Raw genomic sequence first — 24,683 nt, 5'->3', positions numbered from 1 at the left:
TAGAAGACTCTCCTCCAATTTCCAGAGTTGTAAATCAATAAATCTGCCCCTGACCTAAATCAGGTCTATATTTATTTGACTTCTGGTACAAGGGTGGTAAATCACAATTATATTTTAAATATAGCACTTTCACGCCGGAACAATGCCTTATTTTTATCTCCTATAAACTGGACATAAAATGAACACGGCAAGGGATTTTATTTTTTCCTTAGGCCACAAAATTTAAACTGTAACAATAACCTGCTTATAGCCAAGGCAATGCAATACTCCAAAAGTCAACCAAATGAACTTTGAACAAATGTGGTCTTCTCAGTAGGCTGAAAGGACATCAAGAAGCAGTGAAAATCCTAGTAATATTATGACTGTTTTGGCTACTAAACCTTCTAAAATGGAACAACTTCCTGGCACTGTGGAGGAACAAAGAATATGTAAACTGTAACAGCAGTGAAATTTTACAGTAAGTTTTATACTGATTTTATACTGCTGCTAACATGTGTACCTCATGTTAGAAAATGGCTGGGAAGCTCTGTGTTATCACTCATCATAAGATATTTTGTGTTTTGGCTATAGAAAGGATTCTGAAGAAAATAAAAATAGAGCTATAGCACATAGGAAGGACATCATAATCTACAGAGAAGTAAGGCTGGCCATCCCTTATGTAAGCAGATGGGGGGGAGAACTAGGCAGCTTTAAATAATTAGTAATTGAAGGCAACTGCTCTCTTATCTGTATCAACTTGCTAATAAGCCCATTAACTGTAGTACAAAACAAGAATACTTTTTCAACCCAAAGTGTTCTCTTTAGGATTCTCCCTGTGGTTTCCAATGCTAGGGAAATACTTAGTATCCATTTTTTTAAAATAGGCAATATTTTCAGATGTTTACAGATTACACACCTTATTTCCCCCATTTTATTTTATTTCACTTTATTTCTTTTCAGTGTTCCAGCATTCATTGTTTATGCACCACACATACAACCAAATAAAAAACCTAGCTTTTTTAACTATGAAGGGCCAAAATTAAAAAGTTTTAATAAGAAACATCAGGCAAAAATTTTCTTACCATTTTAAGCATATTTGTCTCCATCTATAATTTCTATTCAGTAGTATCTTGATAAATATAGCTAATTTGGCCAGTTATCAGCATTTGCTATCTGCTCTGTTAGCAAACCATATATTAGATGTATGGCTTAGAGAGATGGCCACAATGGCTTAAATACCCATTGCTTCAAAACATAAGATAACAGAATTAAGGAGTTTAATTTGAAATTTTTAATTTGAAATGTTCACACAAACATTTTCAAATCAAAGAATAGAATGGCATTTAAATTACATATTCTTCTACATATTTATATATGGTCATGACATATTCAAGTGTGACTAAAAGACATGGCTTTTGTGTAAGAATAAATTGTATTAAGATGTCACCATAAATAAGAAAAAGGCACATTTCAATTGATACAAATATATCCTGATAATCTATAAGGTGAGAGACAGTATATGATAAACTAATAAAACTAATTACAAGTCTTGTCCACCACAATTTCAGTGCCAAAGGACAATGCTGACTGTCCTTAATTTGGATTGAGATAACTTTATTTGAATGATTTCTTGGAAAATGTTACCAAGTAAAATATAAATTCTTTTTCTTATGGTCTATAGTAAGTCAGTTAATAATGGGTGAGGGAACTTAATCATTTTGTGATTCAAATGGCTAGTAAAACAACTGAAATTATGTCCATAGGAATAAAGATTAAAGAGTATCACCTCCATGAACCTATACAGTAAGGCTACACACCACTTGTAGAACTGGCCTAGTATTTGATTAAAATGATACATCATTTAATATGGCCAGATGACAATCAAAACAGATGGTCTATTATTCTGACATTTAAACCATTTATCGTTTTTATGTTTTACTTCCTAAAAATGGAATTTTAGGAGGTATAAAAATAAGAAAATTATTCAGCAAAAATGCCCAGTGGTTTTCCATCATACACAGAATAAAAGACAAAGACATCTACCCCTTTGTGATCTAGCCCCAGGCTACTTTCCATCACCTTTCACCACTCTACCTCACCATCATGCACTTCAGGCTAGCAGCCTTCTTGCTGGACTTGGAGTACACCACGCACCTTCAGGGCAATGGTGGCTCTCTTTGCCTGGAATGCACTTTCCTTGGGTTTTATTCATCATTCAGATCTCTGTTCAAATATTACTTCCTCAGGAAAAACGTCATGACCACGTATTTAATGAAGCACTGTCTGTCATTGTACTGTACCTTTTAATTGTACATATCATTCCTTGACATGGTATTTTAATTTTGTCCATCTCATCCCACAGAATGGCTAAAGACTTGCTTTGCTTACTGATGAATCCCCAGTGCCAAAAACAGTGCCTGGCACACATGCAGGTACTCATTAATAAATGAGAAATTAATAAAAAATTAAAATACATTTAATCCACAGGTTTTGGTCGTGGATTATGAATCAGACACTCTTAAGCTCTTGATACACATATGAACTACCACAGACTCTCCTCCTAAGAACCTAAGCAGGAGTTCAAAACCAAATACAAAACAACGTGTTATACTTGGAGAATATACAAAAAATAAAGCAGAGAATCACTAGGAGGAAGAGCTGTGTTGACAAGTCACAATGGACTAAAAATAGTCCATTGTCTTTAATAACTAGATCAATGCTGACCTTAACCAAATGTGTCCCCAGCAGTAGACTACACCAAGTTAAACAAGCAAGGTACAGAAATGAAAAGAACAATCTTCCAAGATTTTTTGAATAATTGATATACCAAATAGCAGTTTAATTCTAAAAAGTACAAGATTAATACTAAAGAATTTGCAACTTCACTTCAAGTGCTATTAATCTTTTCATATAAATATATATATGCTTTAGTATTTTTTGGGTTATACAGCCATTAAGAGTAAATCAACATACAGCTAAATTAAAATATGCACAAAACATCCCTTACCTGAATTTCTAAAATCATTCTTTCAATCTCATCTTGTTGGCTGTCTATTATCTAAAACACAGGAAATACATCAGGGTGAATCAAAATTTTTGCCATTGCTTTTTAAAAGTACCAATATTTCAAAAAAACAAAAGCACAGAAATAATGACTTTATCTTTTAAAAATTGGGTGGTATTTTTTTTTAATAAAAGTATTCATACCAAGTATTCTTTAAATAGACATATGATTTGGATCACACATAAAACTGCAAAAGTCTTCCTTTGGTTCTTGATAAAACTCTATGCAATTTATAAAAATAACTTTGAAACAGACACTGAATAATTTAGAAAGGAAAAGATATTCTTTTGTTAAGAAGTAATGTAATTTCCTTAGCATGGCTTTTACGAGAATATATTTAAATTTACTTAAACTGTCACTTTCTTTCCATATAAAAAGTTCAAACTAAGCTATTATTAACAAAAATATAAAATAAAATAGCTATAACATATATCTATACACACATATCCAACATAATACAGACTTCACATTTATTATCAAAGACATGAACTGACCTTACTAGCATTCTCATTTTGTTCTCTCAGGTTATCATTTTCATTCTGAAGCTGTTTTGCATCTAACATGGGAAGGCGAATTCCATCTTCGAGGCATCTTTCTACTTTTTGCTGCAAGCTATGTATTTTAGAAAGACAATTAGATAAAGAAAATCCACTCTGTTGCTGATTTTGGTAGATGACTTCAACATAAATGAAGTACCTTTCTTAGGGTCGGTAGTACTTTTTAACCAAGCAATAATTGAGACCTACAGCCTATACATGTATACACTTGAGTACCTGTATTTCATACAAGTAAGAAATATAATGAAAGTTGATCATCTTTTCTAAAATGGCAGATTTGAAGTCAGAATCAAAAGTTACTCAGTGTGTGACATTCTTAGGCCCTAATGAAGTTCCCATGAACCTAATGTGAGCTCGGCAATCTAAATCCTGTTATTTCCTTCTCCCCCTGAAGCAGCGCTCCTTGATTAAGAGGATTGTGTTAGGGAACCTAAGAATAAGAACACACATCTTTTAGCTTCATTCTGAGTGCAGCAGAAGTTTGTTTATAAGGAAGCTGTTGCTAAAACCAGTAGAATTACATTTCTCCTTCATTAGTAAGAGCAACAATTTATTTACTACTTGACCTAATAGATTCTCATGCTATTCATGGCACAGAACTGCAATGCAAAAGAGGAAACAACAAAAGGAAGCCCTTCTGGTATACTAAGAATAAAAGATTAAAAGGTGTTAGTCTTTTTTAAAAGATTTTATTTATTTATTTGACAGAGTCACACTAGAGAGGGAACAGAAGTAGGGGGACTGGGAGAGGGAGAAGCAGGCTTCCCACGGAGCAGGGAGCCTGATGCGGGGCTCCATCCCAGGACCCTAAGATCACGCCCTGAGCTGAAGGCAGACGCTTAACGACTGAGCCACCCAGGTGCCCTAAAAGGTGTTAGTCTTGAGAAAGAAAGGATGGTCACGTTTTGGTTAAAAGGAACTATACCATTAACAATAATGACCAAAATCAAAGCAGAAAGATACCTAGGAAGCTTGTAATCATATTCAGAAGCTGAATACTAAAAAAGACTTTTATAGTTGGAGTTTTGTTATTTTCATTATTTTTCTTCTTTCAAGTATTATGGCTTTCCTGTGCTCGCTCTCTCTCTCTTCCAAAACAAAACAAAACAAAACAAAACAGAAGTTAAAGAAATGCTTATCTAGATTCCGGATAAGAACTGACAGTCTTAGATGGTTACAATAAGGGCTTCCAATACGTTAATAAGTAACAGCACTGGAGAAGGTTTTTTATGTATTATGAATGCAGTGTACTGCTTTGTAATTTGTTTTTCCTTGTCATAAAAGTTTTTGCTTTTTCAGTCTGAAAGTGAAAAATACATTATTTCTATTTGAGAATACATTTTTTTCTCTCAATTCAGTGTCAAGACACTACACACTACTTCTATATATTTATAACATTCTAAGAGAAATAAATTACATTAAAACTATTAAGGTCTTAAAAAAAAATGAACCCACTATGAGAAGGGAACAATGTACTGTCATGAAAGGAATACCAAACAAATCTTTCACATAACATTTTCATTTCTGTTTTGAAGTATACTCACTTAGAAAATTAATCTCTTGAATAGTGAAAGTACCCACTATTGCATTACTAGGGACCCCATCCACATATTTTACCTCCATTTTCATTTTTTTTAATAAAGACTTTTATTGATTTATTTGACAGAGAAAGATCACAAGTAGGCAGAGAGGCAGGCGGGAGTGGGGAAGCATGCTTCCCGCTAAGCAGAGAGCCCATTGTGGGGCTCGATCCCAGGACCCTGAAAGCATGACCTGAGCCAAAGGCAGAGGCTTTAACCCACTGAGACACCCGGGCGCCCTGCATTTTCAAGTCTAATGGAAAACTTTAATCTGATTTTTAAATACCAGAAGTTCTTCTATATTCATAAAGTAATTAACTTAGAAATATTACATAGGCACAGATAAACGTAATGATGTAATTTACAGTCACATATAGATCTGAAGTTATTCTGGACCCAAGAAATTCTTTCTCATATAGCTGAGGAAAATGAACACCTCGGTCTCCAGGGTCTGGTGACACCAGAGCCTTACAAGTACTGAGAATTACAGAAGACCTTCTTTGGTCCTTTATGTCTATTTGAAATCAAGAGAAATTTTCCAGGATGCTATCATTTTAGAGAGTGTTGAGATAAAGAAATGGAACACGGATTCTGAAATGCACTGTACTAATTATATCTAATCAACAGCACTAGACTCAATGTTCTCTAAAAACTCAATAAAAGAGAAAATCTAAATGTAAGAGAAGGTATAATATCATATTAAACATAAAAGCACACAATGGAGCAAAACAAACATTCAAATTATTTTCAGGTGTTTCCAATTCTATTTGTAAAATGGCACAGCCTGAGTTGGTGATCAAAATGCCCCATAAAACAGAACAGATACATTACCTCTTCTCATTTCATCTAAGATCAAAGAAAAAGAATATATGGTTGAGTAAATGAAGTGAGGAAGCTGTTTTGAGACTAGACAATAGAAGATGCAGAGTTATGGAGAGGAAAACTAAAGAACAAGAAAGCAGAAAATAATGTGAAAATAAAAGTAAAATTAAAAGTATATGAATTTTTTGCAGTTGAGATTAGAAACACTGAAGACTAAACTGTCCCAGAATCAGAGGTTTTCTGTACTGAAATCTATGGGAAAAAGTAGGTCAGGCATATCTAAGACTTTCAAAGTAGTAAAGCAATATTAACATGGAATTATCAAATGGATTTTGATTGTAGTTACACACAACTGGTAAAAGCATGGTGAGTGTATTTCTTAGTTTTGTTGCTTTACTGTCTTATTCTTCTCGATAGTTTTACCTATTAGTAGTTGATCATCTATTAAGGCTTAAGTTTTATAAAACACAACGTACATGAAAGATGCATATACAACATAGTTCTCTAGGTTTTTCAAAAATCCAGTATTAATTTTCCAGTTTAAATACATTAGCTAAATATACTAACAAGTGATATTCCCGGTCATTCTAACTGCATTAATTTAAAAGGGAAGAGGACCATGAGGCAAGTTATATGAGTAAACATGGAAGGTACTTGACAAAATGGCCATACCTGTTGCTCTGTAGTCAGGTAAAATGGAAGCCAGTTATGTCCCTTTACCCTATCATATTAAAGAGTTCAGTTTGAGTATTTGCCCCTTTTTGTTATCTAGAACTTGTCATTATTTTGGGCAAAGTAAAGCTATCGGACTGTGATAATACTTGCAGTTTTCAATTGGTGGGTTGTTTTGGGGGTTTTTTGGGGTTTTTTTTTTTTTAGTGGGGGTAGATTTTAACTATTCTCATCTAAAACCTTTGGCAACATGTCAAGATATTGCATTAACATATGAAATCACAGCTGATACAATGTTTCAATGAAATAATACGGTTCTAAAGAGTACATCTTTAAGATAACAATATAGCAATAATTATATATTAATGCATTTTAAATGAAATGCTTTATGAGAAATAGGAGTAACAAAAGTAAGCAGAAAAAATTACTGAAGGTTTTCTTACCTCTGAACTGTAGTTACCAACTCCTTTTCTTTCTTCTTCTGGCATATTAGCTGTGCCTCTTTTTCTTGACACTGCTTTCTAATCTCTTCAAGCTTTTTTTCCATATCTAGGAGAGTCTCTTGCAAATTCTTATTTTTTTCTTCTAAAACCTGAAGCTAAGGAGAAAATTCACAACATATAGAATATTAAAGGTGTTAGTGTTCTCAATTCTTATTAACAGGCTTGTGGTTAAAAATCACACTATACTTTATCTAGGGTACTTTATTTCCTCCTTTGTGTGTAATGAGAGCTAAGAGAATGAGATTACAGAGAAGAATGGGGTCAAAAATTTCTAGAAGACCAGGGTATGCCTGGGTGTTCCAGTCAGTTAAGCAACCAACTCTTGGTTTCAGGTCAGGTCATGATCTCAGGATCCTGGGATAGAGCCCTGCCTCAGGCTCTGCATTCAGTGTGGAATCTGCTTAATATTCTCTTTTCCCTCTGTCCCTCACCCACCATGCTCCCTCTCTCACTCTCTAAAATAAATAAATAAAATCTTGAAAAAAAATTTTCTAGAAAGAGAGAAAAAGGTAAATAATCTCAATTGGGGATATTTTTTAATTTTCATTTTTAATTATGGTAAAATATGCATAACATAAATTTACCATCTTAACCATGTTTAAATGTGCAGTTCCATACTGTATAAGTACATTCACATTGTTGTTCAACTAATCACCAGTATTCTTTTCTTCTTGCAAAACAAACTGTATGCTCATTAGCAACTCCCCTTCCAGCTCTGCCTGGGGCCTTCAGCAACCACACTTTGACTCTCTGTCTCTATGAATCTGACTACCCTAGGAACTTCGTTCAGTATTTATCTTTTTGTGTTTGGCTTATTTCACTTAGCACAATGTATTTAGGCTTATCCATGTTTCAGAATTTTATTCTTTTTTATATCTGAATTATATGCATATGTGACATTTTATCCATTAACCCATCAGTTGAAACTTAGGTTGCCTCCACCTTTTGGCTACTATGAATAACATTATTATGAACATATGTCATGTACAAACATCTGTTTGAGACTTCACTTTCAATTCTTTTGGGTACATACCCAGAAGGCAAGTTGATGATAATTTTTTTAGGAAATATAGTTTTCCATAGTGGCTATACCACTTTACATTCCCACTAACAGTATAGGAGGATTCTAATTTCTCCACATTGTCATCAGTGGTTTTTGGTTTTTTGTTATTAATCAACCTAATGGGTATAAAGTGATATGAACACATGTTTTTAAATCGGTATTCCTCTCTGCTGCTGCTCATACAAACTCCTGTGATACTTCTTTAGTTCTTTTCTGACATTATCCTCTCTTATTCTTACAATGCATAAATTAATATAAACAAAGAATCTACTCTAGTTCTAGAGTCGGTACAATAATGACACTCCATGGATTAAACCAATGATTCTCAACTGATGGTGATCCCCCCCCGACCCCAGGAGATACTTGGAAATGTTTATAGACATTTTTGGTTTTGGGGAGGAAAGAGGGTAGGAGCAGCGCTATTGGCATCTAGTAGGCAGAGGCCAGAAATGCTGTTAAGCAGCCTTTAATGCACAGGACAGAATCCAAGAACAAAAAATTATCCACCCTTAAATGTCAATTATACTTAGGTTGAGAATTTCATGATGAGAAAAACTGAAAAAAGGACTAAACAACAGGTTTAATAGATTTGTAAATAAGATTTCAAGAAGACTGGCTTGACCAGAGTTGTAGAAAGACTCAAGTGAGGTATTGTTAAGAAAGAAAAATGGCCGGAATAGGTCAGAGGAGTGGAGACCACAGACTAAAGTTTAAGAATTCATGGTTATTTACCCCAAACATACAGATGTAGTGAAAAGAAGGGCCATCTGTACCCCAATGTTCATAGCAGCAATGGCCACGGTCGCCAAACTGTGGAAAGAACCAAGATGCCCTTCAAAGGACGAATGGATAAGGAAGATGTGGTCCATATACACTATGGAGTATTATGCTTCCATCAGAAAGGATGAATACCCAATTTTTGTAGCAACATGGACGGGACTGGAAGAGATTATGCTGAGTGACATAAGTCAAGCAGAGAGAGTCAATTATCATATGGTTTCACTTATTTGTGGAGCACAGCAAATAGCATGGAGGACATGGGGAGTTAGAGAGGAGAAGGGAGTTGGGGGAAATTGGAAGAGGAGGTGAACCATGAGAGACTATGGACTCTGAAAAACAATCTGAGGGGTTTGAAGTGGGGGTGGGTGGGGGAGGTTGGGGGAACCGGGTGATGGGTATTAGAGAGGGCATGGATTGCATGGAGCACTGGGTGTGGTGCAAAAATAATGAATACTGTTATGCTGAAAATAAATAAAAAATAAATAATTAAAAAAAAGAATTTAAGGAAAGGGTAAGAAGAATGAAGAAAACAAATCAAATATCTGGAAAGATAGTAAAAAAAAGTCTTGTTGAGCCTTGTTGGAGAATCACAGAGAATATTGGGTAAAGTCAGAACTGTGGTGAACCCCTGTGTGTTTGGAATGGGGCTGTCAGACTGGGTTAGAAACTGCCTTTTAGAGTACAGTATTAAGTAAAAAGTTAACACACAGGTTTCTTAGGAAGGTAATCATATGTTAATTAATAAAGATAAACTCATGCTTAAAGTTTCTAATTAAAGTTTAATCCTCAAAATAGCAATTAAACACTTAGATTTAACATAATTAGCCAAATATAGATCAACAATTTTAAATTATAAAAAAAATTATGAAATTTCCAAATGGTCAATTTAAGAAAGTAGTAGGCTTTCATGTTATTTAAAAATGAGCATTTTAGTTCATGTTACCTGTAGACTCTGACTCTGTACATCATCTAGAGTTGGAAGATCAGCCAGATACTTTTCCAAGGTCTCAATTCTTCTCTGCTTCTCTTTGTTTTGTTCGGATTCCTTCTGGCATTTCTTTTTCAGGCTACTGATATATCTATCTCTGGTTTTAAGCTAAAGAAAAAGATATTGAATCTTCAGGGGCTTTGTGGCATTAAAAAAATAATAACTAAACCAACAGTTCTAGTTAAGGCTACCACCAACTCAAGTAAGATTCACTTTAATTCATCAATTCTAAGATTCACATTTTTACAAATTTTCATATCACTGAAATCAAGAGTTCTGTGTTTGTCTGCTTTTACAACTGATGGCATTTACAAAACTGCCATGGGCTGGCTAGAAATGATGATAGAGTTTTTACTGCCAGCACATGTGCAAACGTGGTCAAAGCTATTCCCACCTCTGTCATTTCAACAGTATGTACATGTGGCAACTATGTGCTGAGTTTAAATGATGTTTAAATTACCTTAAAAATGTTACATTATAATTTGGTGTTGAAAACAGTTACTGAGTATCCAGAAAAATGAAACAGAGCCACACGATATAATTTTAAAATCAGTGAAGTAAATATTCATCTCTGGAGAGAGGATTCTAATTACTTATTTCTTACAAAGCTGTATCCAAATATTTTATGTGACTTAAGAAAGGAAGATATCTACAAGCTACTAAAGCTGTTTTGTTACTGATTTGCTAAGAAATTGCTTATCATGTACTCAAGAAACACAATCAAAGCCAGGAGAACTTACCAAAATTACCGGATACTTGGGAAGAAATAAGGGCACTAGTGAGACACACGCATCCTTCAAGCTAAGACTACTGTTAAGGTATTATGTCATAATTGAACATGCAACATATTTTCTTACTCAATATTACATATAATAAAGGTGTGCTGTACCAACGATGTCATTTTAGGATTGATGGAATATGTTAATTGAACACCTAATTGAATACACACACTATATGATTCTAATAAATGCCAATTTCTCTAGGCTGAACCTCAGACCTATGTACTATTTTTTTTTCACCTTTCTACTTAAAAACTACTATCTTTAAATTTCATATCATATTCAAAGTTCTTTAATATTTCAGCTCAAATATAAATAATATGTGTACACAAATAGCTACCTAAAAAGTAAACTTCAGTCTTATTCACCTTAACTTACCAGTTTTCTAAAATCTAGAAACTTACAGGGTTCTAAAATATTTTTACAGCCTTTTCCCACATACACCAGGGAAGTAAGTGCCAGTAATTGGCAATATAATGGTTTGCTCTCCCAAATTTTATTAACGCTAACACTTTGCACAATCTAGTTTCTTTCACGCCTTACCTAATTTCTTTCAAATCCAATATAACAACTTTTATTAAAACAACTTCAATTAGAAAAATAAACCACATCTCCTTTTATCTATTCATTCCATCAATAACATTAGGATCCAGTTACTACCTTGGGTAAGGAGCAACCCTGGTAAAACTGACAAATCCCATTATTTACTGGGGATTTCTCAGGATTAAAGGCCAGTGTGCTGGTGTGACAATTTGTGCTCTATTGGAACTCACAGACTCCTGACCATTATAATGACCTGAAAGACCACATAATACAATTCCCTTTTTCTTTTTTCACTGAAGTATAATTAACATACAGTGTTATCTTAGTTTCAGGTGTACAGTATAGTAATTCAACATTGTGTACAATACTCTGTGCTCATCAAAGTAAGTGTACTCTTGATCCCCTTTATCTATTTTACCACTGCCCCTCACCCCCCAGCCTCTGTGGTAACCACTAGTTTGGTCTATGTATCTCAGAGTCTGGTTTTTTTTTGTTTCTTTCTTTTTTCTTCTTTTTGTTTTGTTTCTTAAATTCCACATATAAGTGAAATCATATGGGATTTGTTTTTCTCTGACTTGTTTCACTTAGCATTATAATTTCCATGTTCATCTTTGATACTGTAAACAGCAAGATCTCATTCTTTTTTACATTTGAGTAATATTTGGTGGCACTTATATATACCACATCTTCTTTATCCATTCATTTATCAATAAACACTTGGGCTGCTTCTGTATCTTGGCTATTGTAAATAATGCTACAATAAACACAGGAGTGCATATGCCTTTTTGAATTAGTGTTTTCATTTTCTTTGGGTAAATACCCAGTAGTGGAATTCTGGATCGTCTGATAATTCTATTTTTAGTATTTTAAGGAGCCTTCATACTGTTTTCCACAGTGGCTGCACCAATTTGCCTTCTTACCAATAGTGCACAAGTGTTCCTCACCATCACTTGTTGTTTCTTACATTTTTGATTTTAACTATTCTGACAGGTGTAGGGTAATATCTCATTGTGGTTTTGATTTCAATTTCCCTGATGATTAGTGATATTTAGCATTTTTTCATATGTCTGTTGTAAATGCTACATCTAATAAGGAGTTAATATCCAAATACACAAAGAACTTATACAACTCAACATCAAAAAACAAATAATATGATTACAAACTAAGCAGAGGATGTGAAAAGACTTTTTCCGAAAAAGATATGTGATTCCTTTTTTGAATATGAGGTTCAGAGATCATTAGTAACTTAACCACAAGTCACTGAGACAGAGGTAAGTAAGATTTAGATATAAATCATCTGACTGAAAGGTCAACATTCTTTCAATTCTTCCACACTGTACATAACCTGATTTCTATAATCTAGCAGCCACCTGTGCCTGGATTCCCCATTGATAAAGCCTGCTCCTGCCTTGGCAAATGACCCTATAAGTTACAGAAATAACTAACCAGCCTATTTTTACTAAAGGCTCCCTAATTGATTTTTATTTCTTTAAGTGTCTTAAATGTGATACAATGATGTCCTCAAAAAGCATCCAATAGAATAGGTTGGTCATGATGTCTTCTATTACTCAAAGATGTCCTTGTTTTCTTCTTTATCTGTGGCTGGTCAACTGTCTTTTCTGTTGTTAGGTCAGGCTTGCTGCCTTTGATCACTAATCTCTGCCAACAGCCTCCTACTGGATACTATTTATGCTACTTGTTGACTATAAGTTGATTACACATGATCACTGGTCTTTTTTTTTTTTTAAGCCCTTTGCAGATGAAAAGCTCTGTGTGTGTGTGTGTGTGTGTGTGAACTTTCAAGTTTTATATGTTGATTACTAAAATCAACTTCAGTAATTACCTCTAGGCAAATGAGGAATCACTAATAAATCTTCCCTATTCTATTTATAAAAGGTTAGGTTTTTATCCTTTCGAAGAGATACCATTTAGTACTGAGATTATTCCTAGAAGGTAATAGGATGGCTCTGTTTTCAGAAAAGGTTTACAAATGAATATATTTTTCTTCATCTTAAATACAATAATTAGAACAAAACAGACTACTGAGGAAATCTTTTCCTCCAGGTTTTGTTTTGTTTTTAGTAAATTATTATTATTAGAAGCAAAAAGCATTGGCTGTAGAGTTAAACTGTCTTAAAAAGAAAAACTGTCTTGAATTTTACTCCTAGCTTTTCAACAGTTTCTACTTACATGCAACTGAACAAATTACTCAACTCTTCTTCAAGCTTCAATTAGCTCATTTTTAAAAGTGGGGGTACAGATTTATGCCTTACGGTTTTTGTGAAGATTAGTTAGTATTAAATGAGAAAATGTATTGAATATACCTTAACATGCTGTCTAGTATATACAAGAAAGAATTTATCAAAGAGTAACTTCTGTTGTTGCTGTTATCACATTAAATGTTTTCCTGTTGTAGTATCAGTCTTGATCAGGGTAACAGAAAGGAAATGCAGAAGGAAACAGTGCAATCCAATCTCTTGTGGGTCTAACATGCTGGTCAGCTGATGCATTACCCATGAGTTTTTTACTAGCATCTATTCTCCCTTCAAGAATTCAAATCATCTCCATGGCCTCTGACACAAATTCAACCAACTAAACCAACTACACCAACCCTCCTTCTTAATTTTTCTGTTCTAAACATTTCCATTCTCAACTGCCTCACTCCACAGAGAGACTATTCCCCTTTTCCAAAACTAATTCCTCATCTTGGTGTCTGTAATCAACCCTTCCCTATTTATCTCAGGAATTTGCTCTATCATGCACTCCTCTGACATCTTTGATTATTTCTACTTATTCTTTCATAGTCCTTTGCTGGGCTTACCTTACTCTTTTCTTCCCTCTTGGCAAAAATCACTTGAAAGCATCCATCCATCCATCCATCCATCCATCCATTCATTCCCTATGCCAGGCACTGTGGACGGTGCTACATATGCTACAGTGACAAGCCAATACACCTCTGCCATACTGGAGCTTACAGAGAAAAACTAAAACATAATGATTATTCAAAATAGTGATAAGCACTGAAAAAACAAGCAAGAAATGCTCTAAACATAGGAAAGGAGGAGTTGGAGGCGAAAGATATTTAAGATGAGACTTGACAAAATAAATAGGTGACTGAGTAGTGGGAGAAGACAAGTATTTACCAGGCAAAGAGGAAACTCTGTGTCAAGACTCTTGGGACCAGAAACAAACCATGACCTGTCTGAGCAGCTACAAGCACCACACCGTGACTCGGTACACTAAGGGGAGACAGACAGAGCCTAGGGCTATATAATTAGGCAGGGTCTTTTTGGCTATGGGAAGAATTTGATTCTCATTTTTAAAGATAACACTTAGATGGCATGCTGGGTAATGTAAGTGAAATGACTGGGTCTTTCTTTTAAAAAGTTCAGTCCTATTTGTTATGCTCCACAAAGTGAAACCGTATGATAATTGTCTCTCTCTGCTTGACTTATTTCACTCAGCATAATCTCTTCCAGTCCCATCCATGTTGCTACAGAAGTTGGGTATTCATCCTCTCTGATGGAGGCATAATACTCCATAGTGTATATGGACCACATTTTCCTTATCCATTCATCCGTTGAAGGGCATCTTGGTTCTTTCCACAGTTTGGCGACCGTGGCCATTGCTGCTATAAACATTGGGGTACAGATGGCCCTTCTTTTCACTGCATCTGTATCTCTGGAGTAAATACCCAGGAGTGCAATGGCAGGGTCATAGGGAAGTTCTATTTTTAATTTCTTGAGGAATCTCCACACTGTTCTCCAAAGAGGCTGTACCAACTTGCATTCCCACCAACAGTGGAAGAGAGTTCCCCTTTCTCCACATCCTCTCCAACACATGTTGTTTCCTGTATTGCTAATTTTGGCCATTCTAACTGGTGTAAGGTGATATCTCAATGTGATTTTAATTTGAATCTCCCTGATGGCTAATGATGATGAACATTTTTTCATGTGTCTGAGAGCCATTTGTATGTCTTCATTGGAGAAGTGTCTGTTCATATATTCTGCCCATTTTTTGATATGATTATCTCTTTTGTGTGTGCTGAGTTTGAGGAGTTCATTATAGATCCTGGATATCAACCTTTTGTCTGTACTGTCATTTGCAAATATCTTCTCCCATTCCGTAGGTTGCCTCTTTGTTTTTTTGACTGTTTCCTTTGCTGTGCAGAAGCTTTTGATTTTGATGAAGTCCCAAAAGTTTATTTTCCCTTTTGTTTCCTTTGCCTTTAGAGACATATCTTGAAAGAAGTTGCTGTGGCTGATATCGAAGAGATTACTTCCTATGTTCTCCTCTAGGATTCTGATGGATTCCTGTCTCATGCTGAGGTCTTTTATCCATTTTGAGTTTATCTTTGGTACGGTGTAAGAGAATGGTCGAGTTTCATTCTTCTACACAGAGCTGTCCAGTTTTCCCAGTACCATTTATTGAAGAGACTGTCTTTTTTCCACTGTATATTTTTTCCTGTTTTGTCGAAGATTAATTGACCATAGAGTTGAGGATCCGTATCTGGGCTCTCTACTCTGTTCCACTGGTCTATGGGTCTGTTTTTATGCCAGTACCATGCTGTCTTGGTGATCATAGCTTTGTAATAAAGCTTGAAATCAGGTAACGTGATGCCCCCAGTTTTATTTTTGTTTTTCAACATTTCCTTAGCGATTCGGGGTCTCTTCTGATTCCATACAAATTTTTGGATTATTTGCTCCAGCTCTTTGAGGAATACCGGTAGAATTTTGATCGGAATGGCATTAAAAGTATAGATTGCTCTAGGCAGTATAGACATTTTAACAATGTTTATTCTTCCGATCCAAGAGCATGGAATGGTCTTCCATTTTTTTGTGTCTTCTTCAATTTCTTTCATAAGTGTTCTGTAGTTCCTCGAATACAGATCCTTTACCTCTTTGGTTAGGTTTATTCCCAGGTATCTTATGGTTCTTGGTGCTATAGTAAATGGAATCGATTCTCTAATTTCCCTTTCTGTGTTTTCATTGTTAGTGTATAAGAAAGCCACTGATTTCTGCACATTGACTTTGTATGCTGCCACGTTGCTGAATTGCTGTATGAGTTCTAGTAGTTTGGGGGTGGAGTAAATAGCATGGAGGACATGGGGAGTTAGAGAGGAGAAGGGAGTTGGGGGAAATTGGAAGGGGAGGTGAACCATGAGAGACTATGGACTCTGAAAAACATCTGAGGGGTTTGAAGTGGCAGGGGGGTGGGAGGTTGGGGTACCAGGTGGTGGATATTATAGAGGGCGCGGATTGCATGGAGCACTGGGTGTGGTGAAAAAATAATGAATACTGTTATGCTGGAAAAAAAAAAAAAGAAAGAAAAGTTCAGTTTTCCACACTACGAAGAATGGCCAGGAGGCTGTGGAATAACTGGAACTCTCATACACTGATCTTGGAAGTGTTACAAGATACAAACACTAGGGAGAACTCAGGTTTCTTTCTTTTTCTTTCTTCCCTTTCTTTCTTGCATCCCACAGGTACATTTATTCATACCACAAAGGAAACAGCACTTCCACAAGTGTACTGTGATATGCCACGATCCCATCTAACAGAGCCGACTGAAATTTACAGCCAGGGTGACGTTCCATCTGATGTGTACTCCTGGTAGAGCTGGTTATTGACCATAAGCAGGTGCAGGAGTTGAAGATTTCAAAGTTTTACTACTTTTATCAACACTCCTGATTTTATTAACGATGAAGCCCATCAACCTCACTCCTACCCAGACCTTTTGGTTCACTTGGGTATAGTTGGGCTTCATGGGGATCTAAGTGTTTTTAATAAGGCTTGGAAGCATCTCAGCACAGGACAACTGGCTCAGGATGCCCCAACCCACATAGCCAACTCAGAAAGGTCACTAAGTGTGCAGAATTCTTGTAGTTTCTTGTAAGTTAAATATCTACTTATATTTACTTATTTACATATGAAATGTAGGACTAAGAAATTCCACATTTAGGAATTTATTCAGCAGAAATGAAAAACTGTCTGGTTTAAGAATGTTCACAGCAACCTTATTCAATTTCCCCAAAATGCAAACAATCCAAATATCCTTTAATAGCAGAGCAGATACATTGTGATCTATATAATGGGAATGCAACTCAGTAGTAGATAGGAATACATTCAACAATGTGAATAAATCTCAAAGATATTAAGTGAAAGAAGACCAACAAAAAAATATATATACAGTATGACTTCATTTATAGGAAGTCCAAGAAGACTCAAAACTAATCTATGGTGATAACAGTGTTTAGAAAGAGGAAGGAGACTGGACTAGAAAGTACAAGGCAACTTCTTGGGTGACTGAAGTGTTTGTTTTTTTAAGTAAACTCTATGCCCAACATGGGGCTCAAACTCATGACCTTGAGATTAAGAGTAACCTGTTCTACTGAATGAGCCAGCCAGGCACCCCAGATGATTGAGATGCTTTGTGTCCTATTTTAGATAGCAGTTATATTGCTATATACTATTAGTAAAACAAAACTGAACACCTAAGATCTATACATTTGACTATATATAAATTAGGCTTTGATTATTCAAAATGTAATTTAAAAAATACATGAAATTGCAACAATAACCAAAAAGAAAAAAAAAAGGTGATGGAGATAGAGGGAAAGCAGACAGGCAGGGCAAGATTGATTTCAGAGACGACAAAAGCTTTGCCAAGATATGATAACTTAGACCAGTCTGGATTCTATTACATATTTAGGAGGCAGGCTTAATCAGTGTTAGTAAAATTTTCAGCATGAATAACTGAATTTAGAGTAATGAACAATGAAGAAATCTTGTTTTAAGAGGAGGGCACTCAGAAGGCAAATTAAGAATTATGCTTTGGATGAACAGTTTGAAATATTAAGATATCCAAGAAGAGGGGCGCCTGGATGGCTCACTGTGTTGGGCCTCTGCCTTCGGCTCAGGTCGTGATCTCAGGGTCCTGAGATAGAGCCCTACATCAGGCTCTCTGCTCAGAAGGGAGCCTGCTTCCCCCTCTCTCTCTGCCTGCCTCTCTGCCTACTTGTGATCTTTGTCTGTCAAATAAGTAAATAAAGTCTTAAAAAAAAAAAAAATCCAAGTAGAAACTGTCAAATATGTGGTGAGTATATAAATTGATTTTATTAAGCACTGGACACCAAAAGTAATAAAAGATGACAAGACTTTGGATAAAACATAAAAATATATTTTAAAAATTGTATCCACTGAATTGTCACAATTTTCTATTTTTTTCTTAAAAGAAGGCTCCACATCAACATACAGCTTGAACTTATGACCCTGAGATCAAGAGTTGCATACTCTACTGACTGAGCCAGCCCAGCACCCCTGAAACATCATTAATTTTCACACAATCTTTTAATTAACCAATATCAGGTCAGAAAATATTTTAATCCCTCCTACATCTATATAACCAATATTTCCTTAGCTCCCTCCAGATTATGGTATTGTAGGAAGCCCCACAAATATAGAAAAGAAACAAGAAACAGGTACTTAAGTTACTTTTAAGTTAGCCAAGATAAAATAGACCATATAGCTGAGAAAGAGAAATCATGTAAAATATTTTTGGAAGATCAAAATTTTAATTCACACACACACATATATTTATATATATATATGTGTGTACACATACACACACACACACACACACACAAATGTGAATTGAGTTCTCTATTAATAGTTCCAAACGTGCCTGCAGAAATCACGGTAACTTTTTCAAGATCACTTGAATGAAAGGTTCGGTTAATAGAATAATAAGCTGGGTATATCAAGAGAGAAATCTAAAACCAGTTCTGCAACTAAGTTAGCAGCTTAAGGATCTATACTTCTTTAGTAAATTAGGGCTAGTAGATAATCTACTTGATCTTTAATGATACTATAATGGAATGAGATGAAGTATATAAATACTTTAATAAAGGCAGAGAGGTCAAATAAATATACAGATATATTACGTACATATAGATATTTGGCTTTTCACCACTTGTTCAGAATCAGGGGCTGCAGCTTAAATAACATGAAGTCATGTGCTTATAAAAAAAAAAAAGTACCATCTTTATTTATACCAATCCTTTATACCCAACATGACAAAGAAACTGAACCCAAAAGAAAAGAAAAATAGATATTTGTGTCACATCTCAGTTTAGGCAACTAACTCAAGAAAGGTTTCACTATTCATTAGCAAGATATACTGTGGGGTTTTTTTTTACTTTTTTATTTTTTTGTAAACATATAATATATTTTTATCCCCAGGGGTACAGGTCTGTGAATCGCCAGGTTTACACACTTCACAGCACTCACCATAGCACATACCCTCCCCAATGTCCATAACCCCATTCCCCCTTCTCCCAACCCCCCTCCCCCCAGCAACCCTCAGTTTGTTTTGTGAGATTAAGAGTCACTTATGGTTTGTCTCCCTCCCGATCCCATCTTGTTTCATTCATTCTTCTCCTACCCCCTTAACCCTGCCACGTTGCATCTCCACTTCCTCATAGCAGGGAGATCATATGATAGTTGTCTTTCTCCGACTGACTTATTTCGCTAAGCCTAATGCCCTCTAGTTCCATCCACGTCATTGCAAATGGCAGGATTTCATTTCTTTTGATGGCTGCATAGTATTCCATTGTACTGTGGTATTTTTAATCCCTCAAGAAAATCCCTAGATTTTTGTGAACAGCACAGGTTTTCTCAAAAAGTTACCGCAAAACTAATCATTTCAATATAAATGTACAACCTACTATAACACACACCTGAAATACAGCAGATGACGAATAATTATATGTTGAAGGGCTGTTATTGACCTAATTCAACTTTATTAAAAATACCTACCTTTTCTTCCAGTTTCTTCTTCTCTTCACTAAATTGGCTTATTCTTTGTTTGAGAAACTGATTGAGCTGCAAAACCTCCTTCTCAGTAGACGCAAGCTTTTGCTCAAGTTCCTCTTGCTGGGAATGGGACACTGACTGATCAGAAAATGGAGTCTGGAGTGAACTGTTCTCATATTGTGGCTATCAGGAAAGAGGGAAAAAAAAAGGATAAACGTTTACTTGTCTTGAAAAATTGGGAAGAAATTGGAAATCAGGTAGAGTACAGAGAGTATATCTAGGCTTTAGCAACAGAGAGACCTTGGCATTAATCCCAGCTCCCCTATTCTGTAGTTACATGCCATGATTAAATCAAGTTGATCTGCTTACCAGTGCCAAGCCTCAGTCTTCCTATCTATAAAACAGAAATAATAAAGCTTACCTTGCAGTGTTTTTTGTTTTTGTTTTTTGAAAAACAGAGGTAAAATATATAAAGTTCCTATCACATAAACAGAAGCTTAATAAAAGGCAACTTTTTGGGTTATAAAGTATAATTAGAGACACAGTAGTACATTAAAGAGAAGTGAAAGTTCCAGGGAAATAGAAACTAAAGAAAAAATTCTTCACAGGTGATCATTTCCAGCTAATATTAAACTTGGTAAGTACTTTTTTTTTTTTAAGATTTTATTTATTTATTTGACAGACAGAGATCACAGGTAGGTAGAGAGGCCAGCAGAGAGAGAGAGAGAGAGAGGAAGGAAAGCAGGCTCCCTGCTAAGCAGAGAGCCCAAAGCAGGGCTTGATCCCAGGACCCTGGGATCACGACCCGAGCTGAAGGCAGAGGCTTTAATCCACTGAGCCACCCAGGCACCCCATAAATGCACCCCATAAACTTGGTAAGTATTAATAAAGTGTTTCTCCTAACTAGAAAGTAAGGTCCATGAAAGCAGAAATTTTTGCCCACCTTAGTTGTTCTTAGATCCCTATTTCCTAGAATAATCACTGGCATAAAATAAGAGCTCAAAAAAATAATTGCTGATTGAACAAATGTATTCTTGTTTCCATGAGTGAGGCTTTGTAAGGACTTCAGATGAGATCTTTCCCATTTCCCTTGCAGCATTACAACCAGGAGAAGGCAGTCAGAAAATGTAAATATTTCCTCAAGTAAATTAGAATGTGGTAAGTGCCAAAAGAGATATCAATAAAGTTATGCCAAAGTGAAGAAACATTATTTTTCTACTTATTCAACATAAGTTGAATAATAATGTCCACAATAAGTGGACATTATTTTTCTACTTATTCAACAAGTATTTACTAAGCACATGTTAGGAATTGTGTACTGGGATTCAACAGTTGATAAAGTCAAGTCCCCACCAGTTTAGTGAAGTATCACCAAAAAAGACAATGAAAACTGTGTAAGTGCTAAGATAGTGGTACTATATGGTAGCTAAGGGAAGTTTTATACAAATGAATTTGAACTAGACCTTGAGGAACTCATACTTCACCAAAAGGTGAAGCTACAATTCAAAAATTAAACTGATTACATAAATAGCATTTTATCATGTGCTGGGTATTTCAGAGATGACAGACTCTAGCACTATCCTTTAAAAACTCAAATTCTATCAGAAGCATATGAGAAATCCTCAGATAATTATATACAGGACACCATATAATACAGTAGCCAAAGAAAAGTCATCTTTTTTTTTTAAGATTGTATTTATGAGAGAGAGAGAGAGAGAGAGACAGACAGACAGACAGACACTGAGTGGGGGAAGGGGCAGAGGGAGAGAGAGAAGCAGACTCCCCACCAAGCCCGATGCAGAACTCAATCCCAGAAACCTGGGTTCATGACCTGAGCCAAAGGAAGATGTTTAACTGACTGAGCCACCCCAGCACCTATGAAAAGTCATCTTAAGTACAGAGTATAGGGAGGTTGGAAGATAAATGAAGACAGCACTAGAATAAGGAAAAAAGCTTTATGGGGGAGGTAACTTTTGAGATAGACTTTGAAAATGAGGAGGATTCTGGTAGGAATGGAGAAAGACAGAAAAGTATTCCAGAAAGAACATTTTAAAAAGGTAGAAATGGAATATATTCAGAGTGCCCATATCTTTAAAGTATGGATAAAAGAGGGGGGGGGAATGGATAGAAGGAAAAGTTTAAAAATCCAAGCGGGGCCATACTATAGAATCACAAGGTTCAGAATTAAATCTTAATTTAAGATTTAAATTAAGGAAATGGGAAAACTTGTGATGGTTTTATAACAACAAAGAAGCATGATTTAAGAAGACTGTAAACTGTGTTTTGTAAATTTCTGTATTCCCTGGCATTTAGCATTATGTGTAGATTCTCAGTAACGCTTGATTGAAGGGAAAGAGAAGGGTAAAAAGGACAAGCAAGTGCTACAACAACTGGATGCAGTGGACAGCAGGAATTAGAAGATATTGAGAATGGATATGAATTCACTTTATGAAATTATTCTAGGGTCTTCTGGGTGGCTCATATCAGTTAAGCACCTGGCTTTTGCTTTTAGCTCAGCTCATGGGTTTTAAGATCAAGCCCCATGTCAGGCTCTATGCTCAGCAAAGAATCTGCTTGAAGATTCTCTCCCTCTACCCCTCCCCCACAGTGGCACATATGTGTGCTCTCTCTAAAATAAATCTTTAAAAAAATTATTCTAACCTAGTTGAACAAAAAGAGGAGCTGAACAAGAGCACAGAAAACAGAATGAAGAAAGTCTAGATGTAGAATTGAGAGGATTTAGCAAAAACTTTTTTTTAAGAAGTGAATAGACAGGAAATGTTAGATGACCATGGTTTGAGATTTTGAGTCAAGTAACAGGGAAGATCATATTCTGAGCTGAAGTAAGGAGGTCATATAGAACAGGTCTATGTAGATATACTTAATTACAATTAGAACCAATTGATATTAAGATGACAGCTGAACATACAAATAGAGATGAACAGTAGACAGAGAGGTGGGCCTAGAACTCAGTAAGATGGGTAGGCTAGGCTAAGAAACTAAAAAAAATAATATGGACTTATAGTTTCTAATTTGGTATGTAATGAGCTCAGAAATTTCCCCTTCATCTGTTTTACTTACAAGTAAAAAAGATGAACAAACTGAAAAATCAGTAACTCTCCTAGATCTGACAGAAATAAGGTCACAGAGTAAACTGCTACCCCCAGAATTGGAGAAACAAGTGAATAGAGTAAGTCACACTTACCAGAACAGAATCTTCCTTGCAACCAATGCTAAAGTAGGAAAAAAAGAACTGAAATTGATGGAACTACTGGAGGCTCAGAGTATACAAGTCTGAAAGTCAAAAACTCCAGGGAGACCCAGTCACAGCGGATACCTGACTTGTCTGAGTTTTATCTCCATGAGCTCTATCATGTCCTCACAGTGAACACCAGGGGAAAATCTCTTCATGTTTCCAGCAGGAAGAGGAGAAAAGGAACCACTCTGAAATATACCAGAATACTACGTTCTTCTTAACAAGACCTGTCTTCAGGATAAACTATTTAACTAGAGACTAACCTACCTAGAAGAAAGCTAACCTACCTAGAAGAAAACACTAAATTCCAGTTGCCTTGAACCATCTTGTCCCATGATTGGGTGGGAAGTTCACATTCCAGGAGCACTGGCTCACTAAAAGAATAAGACTTGATCACAGGACTACAGAGGACTTCTCCCACTATACCTTACCATTTTATTACTAAAGGCATATTTATCACATTTCATTTGACTTAGTACATCAGGTCTAACTTTCAACAAAAAACTACAAAATATATTAAAAGGCAAAATCACAGTCTGCAGAGATTGAACAGGCATGAGAACCAGAGTCAGATATAATAGGAATGCTGGAATTATCAGACCAGAGATTTTTTTTTTAACTATGATTAATATAGGGCATTAATGCTAAGATAAACAACAGACAAGAATAGATGGATAATGGAAGCACAGAGGTGGCTATTCTTAGAAAGAAGAAAAAAAATTAGACATCAGAAATACTGTTAACAGAAAAAGGAATGTTTCTGACGGGCACTTGGATGGCTCAGTTGGCTGATCATCTGACTCTTGGTTTTGGCTCAGGTCATAATCTCATGGGTCATGAGACTGAGCCCCACATTGGACTCTGCACTTAGCAGAATCTGCTTGAGGATGCTCTCCTTCTGTCCCCCCAACCCCTGCTACCCCAAACACATTCTCACTCTCTCAAATAAACATTTAAAAAGAAAAAAAAAAAAAGAATGTCTCTAAACACAGTTCTTCTAAAACTGAAGAACAAAGAAAAAAAAAAGACTTAAAAATAAAAAAGAATATCCAAGAACTGTGCGATAACTATAAAGGGTATAACACTACAAGAAGGAGGAGGAAATGAAAGCAGTATTTGAAACAGTAATGACTGAGAATGTCTCCAAACTGTCAGATACCAAACCTCAGACCCAGATATGATTTCACTCATATTTGGAACTTAGGAAACAAAACAGATGAACATGTGGGAAGGAAAAGAGAGAGAGAGAGGAGAGGATACAAACCATAAGAGACACTTAACAGC

The 24,683-nt window shown here is 35.6% G+C and overlaps 1 protein-coding gene and 1 pseudogene across 2 annotated transcripts in view; both read right to left on the bottom strand.

Moving 5' to 3' along the window:
• The window catches only part of CEP85L (centrosomal protein 85 like), a 189,622-nt gene that overhangs the window by 24,831 nt on the left and 140,108 nt on the right, over positions 1-24,683 (bottom strand). For both annotated transcript variants that reach the window (XM_044249937.1, XM_044249926.1), the window contains exons 6-10: positions 20,147-20,326; positions 9,964-10,116; positions 7,118-7,272; positions 3,538-3,655; positions 2,987-3,037 (exon numbers count right to left, since the gene is read on the bottom strand). In XM_044249937.1, the coding sequence (XP_044105872.1) occupies positions 2,987-3,037; positions 3,538-3,655; positions 7,118-7,272; positions 9,964-10,116; positions 20,147-20,326 (657 nt within the window). The remainder of the gene's footprint in view (positions 1-2,986; positions 3,038-3,537; positions 3,656-7,117; positions 7,273-9,963; positions 10,117-20,146; positions 20,327-24,683) is intronic.
• On the bottom strand, positions 16,953-19,884 carry LOC122917060 (annotated as a pseudogene).

Source organism: Neovison vison, chromosome 1, assembly GCF_020171115.1.
Source record: "Neovison vison isolate M4711 chromosome 1, ASM_NN_V1, whole genome shotgun sequence".
NCBI classification, from domain to species: Eukaryota; Metazoa; Chordata; class Mammalia; order Carnivora; family Mustelidae; genus Neogale; species Neogale vison.
The sequence above is the reverse complement of the archived record's forward strand: the minus strand, read 5'-3'. Positions and strand labels throughout refer to the sequence as shown.